A 3962-nucleotide genomic window follows, 5' to 3' on the forward strand; every position below is an offset into this window, starting at 1 on the left:
TGTAAGCCGCTTGGTTGTACGAAGGCAACCATTGGCACAAGTGGCGTGGCCGTTGCTTAAAAAACATTAACTAGTAAGGAAAATATTAAAGACTAGGCAAGTACTCCCTCCGTCCCATAATATAAGAGTGTTTTTTACACTAGTGCAAAGGAACAATCCAGACCTTCGTATACCTCTAAAATTGTTAGTGGTGATAAAGAGGAAAGGTGGCAAGTAAAAGAAGATGATGGAAAGATCACATGCACTTTTGATGCCAATTTAATATGATACTGTACTTCACAATAAAATTGGACGCTCGGTCCTTGGGCTTAAATCAAAGGAAACAACACATATATGAACAAGTTGGCACCAAAATGGACGCCATTTAAAAGGCACTAGCTGAAGGCCTTCCACAGGCACCAAATATGATCTGAACTTTTTTGAGGCTCGCTCTTCCCTGATAGCACAAGAGATCTAAAATGCTACTTCAAACTGTATGTCCCAATCTGCCATTAGTTTTGTCACCAGTCTTCTTTTACTAGTTACCACTCTTACCGGAAGTACAAGCTCAGAAAGTATCGTGTTGGATTAAACCCTATGAGTATCACTACAAGACAAAGGGAAATATGTAAGATGATTTTTCAGAGGGAAAAAGTTGGTGCTGTATAAAATGCACTTACTGAGTGGCGATAGTATGATGACAAGTCCGATTGGGTACAAGAAAAATGTCGTTCGGTCCAAAAATGGAAGAACTGCAGCCAAAGTTCACTTTTGTTAGGACAGTCTTAAAAACACATACAATAAAGTCAATTTAAAGATTAGAATAAACTTACCATCATATCCTAGAAAGTTCAGATAGTGATAATAAGAAATTGCCACCATGAACAGGAGGTTTGATAATAGGGCAGGCAAGAATCCATGTGCGATCAACAGAGGCGACAAAAAGTACTGAAGCACTGAGAAGAGAAATTATCAGATACACTACCATAAATGCTAGTAGAACTAATTTCAGGTAGAGAGAATAATTCCTTTATTATTACCATATAGGATGACGAATGCAGGGAAGAACGAGTTGCAGTGAACATCAAACGCATACAGCCTGCAAATGTTTATTTTTCGTAACTACAGATACTTATCATAACCTCAAGAACAAAGTACTGGAAGAAGCAATTATGATCTCTTAACTTTGTTACTAGTCAACACAAGAATAACTGAACAGGAGTTGACATTCAATGGAAATTACAGAAACATGCTATCATGGGTCTGTGAGTGTCATAGAACAACTATTCTTTATTATGTCTACTCTTCATTATTACCAAATATACAGGTGACTGTTAGCTTAAAATGTTCCAGGAGTTGATGCAGTGATGATAAAAAAATAAAAAATCGCCTCCAAATGGTGGAAATACGACTCAAAGAAAATGCACTTGTAGTACAAGATAGGACAATTACCATTCGACACGTTGTTCGACCACATGGCTATTAGGTTCCTCCCTCAGATAAGAATTGGTAAGAAACCTGCATTGAAGCATAGCAGATGTTGGTTTATATATTCTCCATTTACAGATTTGCATGTGTACTAAGTACTCCCTCTGTACATAAATATAAGACGTTTTAGGGACTTGTCAAATATAAGACGTTTTAGAGACTTGTCATAAATATAAGACATTTTAGAGACTTGACACAAGTCTCTAAAACATCTTATATTTATGTACAGAGGGAGTATTTTCTAACAGATTTAATAGTTTAGTCATTACGCACTACGAGTGCTACATTTGATTGAACACTACGCCGCAAAATGTAAACATATGCAAGAAATGAAGATTAAAAACTACTCACCTCTGTTCACAAATATAAGATGTTTTGGATATTTCAATATGAACTACATTCGGACTGAATTGAGTGAACAAACATACTAAAACGTAACTATATACATCAGAAAAAAGTTAGAACATCTTATATTTATGAACGGAGGAAGTACAATGCTGCTACCACCTCTAGATTAAATGATGAAGAAGTAGGCGTTTCAAAAATAAGAAGTTATAGCAGTAAACCAATTATCAGCATGAAACCAAACTTTATGCCACTACTCCCTCCGTTTCAATTTGGACTAAAACCACATCACTTATTTTCGAACGGAAGGACTAGCTCATGACAACATGCTTCGACTTCCATTGCATGTTGAGGAATACCTCCCAAACAGAAGAAAAAAACAGAAAAACTGAATGACACAACTGAGAATACCAAAAACATGATGTTAGTGTTGCCTTCAAGTTCCAAGTCTACAGCATGAAGACTTACCAGCAAAGTGTGGCCAAAACTAGCCCAGCAAACAAGAAATGGACAAACACAACCGAGATGATTGTTAAAGCAGCATGGGGCGCACTCTCTCCAAATCTAAAGAACAAAGACAAGAGTTAAAACATTGAATAAAAAGGAAAAGCAAGCCAACAAGTTGATACAACAGAAAATAAAAGAAACACATTAATCTATTAACTATGAGTATATAAAATAGACTATTAATAAAAAGGATAGATTTAAACCATCACCAAGATATATTCCCTGCACCCACTACAGAAGGGAATCACGAAGATAATTCCCTGTGAATTTTTATATTTTTTGCAAAGTCCAGAGATAATAGAAGGGTATAAAGGACTCACGCTGCACAGTAAGCTGATGTCGCAAACACAAGGAAAAGAATTAGAATGACAATAAATGCAGGATCATCCCGAGCCCACTGGTTCTTTGTTTCTGTAAATAAGAATAAAGATATCAGGAACCTGCATAATATCAAATGCAGATAAAGAACTACAATAGTATGAAAGTCCATCAATTAAATTCCAGCAAACATGTTTACGTTGAGGAAATAACAGAAGTAGACCACGTACGCTTGTGATATTTGGTGTGCTGATAGCTGTCTTCCATAATCGCAACATGGTGCATACAAATAGACAAAAGCAAGTCAGGTGCCTAACTATATAATCAACATCAAAGTGAAAACTACAAATGAGCCATTCATATTAAAACTATACAACTTTGAATGATGAAATGAAGGTGAGGATGTAACCCTCAAGCAGTGGTGGAGCTTGAGCGTGATTTTATTAGGAGCCAAAACAGTGGGGGGCCAAGTTAACATAGTGTGTCATATGTGATCTAAAATTATGTTATGGACCCGCCATAACATCATGGGAAATTTCTAGAACCTGGGGAGGGTAGGGCCCACTCTGGCCCTCGATAAGCTCAGCTGCCACCCTCAACCCTAGCAAAAGAAACTAGCTAGGGTTTGTGCAGGCATAAGTGGGTCAGAAGAAGGTCCTGCTATAAGGTGGTCGATGGATAGGTTTTTGGTAATCTTGGTGGTGTGGATTGTAAAATCTTACAATGAAGTTTTTCAAGCCTTTACCGATCATGTTATATCACTCGCCCTGGAATTCGAACTTAGCAAGTAGGGACATTAGCATTGAGAAATTAGATGATAACAATCCATCAGTGTGCAAGAGGTGCTAGTTTTACTACGACAATATCTGCAGAAAACAATTACTATAGTATAACAGCTAATGCAAAGTATTTAGAGCTGGACTGAGTGCAGAATGCGTACACTACTTTTGGTGAAGTACAGAGATGAACCATTTGCCAAAATGTGTATTCGATATCCATTTGCTGCCACTGTTGAGAAAAGCAATGCCATTATTCTTCGACCAAAGTACCATAAGAATTACTGATATATGGATAATAATAAGAGATAACATGTTACAAACCCATTGGGATATGTACAAACAGTGCCAGAAAAGGCTCATATGAAAGAAAATCAGAGCATTTTCCTTAGTTACTCAGGGCAGCTAAACAATGAAGCACAAAATAGTCAGGACAGTCCCCAATTAGGTTTCGTATTAGAAGATCGGCGGGTCAAGCTCACGTATTAACTTAACTTTGCTCAAAATTTCTACAGAATAGGTAAGATTGAAACATTGATACCATAAACA

The 3962-nt window shown here is 37.0% G+C and overlaps 1 protein-coding gene across 1 annotated transcript in view; it reads right to left on the reverse strand.

Moving 5' to 3' along the window:
• Window positions 1–224: 224 nt before the first annotated feature.
• Window positions 225–3962, reverse strand: part of LOC123111469 (protein unc-50 homolog) — a 5893-nt gene continuing 2155 nt past the window's right edge. The window contains exons 2-10 of the mRNA XM_044532272.1: window positions 3578–3645; window positions 2868–2893; window positions 2640–2730; window positions 2281–2376; window positions 1432–1497; window positions 1020–1078; window positions 813–935; window positions 660–731; window positions 225–586 (exon numbers count right to left, since the gene is read on the reverse strand). Of these exons, the coding sequence (XP_044388207.1) occupies window positions 531–586; window positions 660–731; window positions 813–935; window positions 1020–1078; window positions 1432–1497; window positions 2281–2376; window positions 2640–2730; window positions 2868–2893; window positions 3578–3645 (657 nt within the window). The 3' untranslated portion in view covers window positions 225–530. The remainder of the gene's footprint in view (window positions 587–659; window positions 732–812; window positions 936–1019; window positions 1079–1431; window positions 1498–2280; window positions 2377–2639; window positions 2731–2867; window positions 2894–3577; window positions 3646–3962) is intronic.

Source organism: Triticum aestivum, chromosome 5B (genome assembly GCF_018294505.1).
Source record: "Triticum aestivum cultivar Chinese Spring chromosome 5B, IWGSC CS RefSeq v2.1, whole genome shotgun sequence".
Classification (NCBI taxonomy): Eukaryota; Viridiplantae; Streptophyta; class Magnoliopsida; order Poales; family Poaceae; genus Triticum; species Triticum aestivum.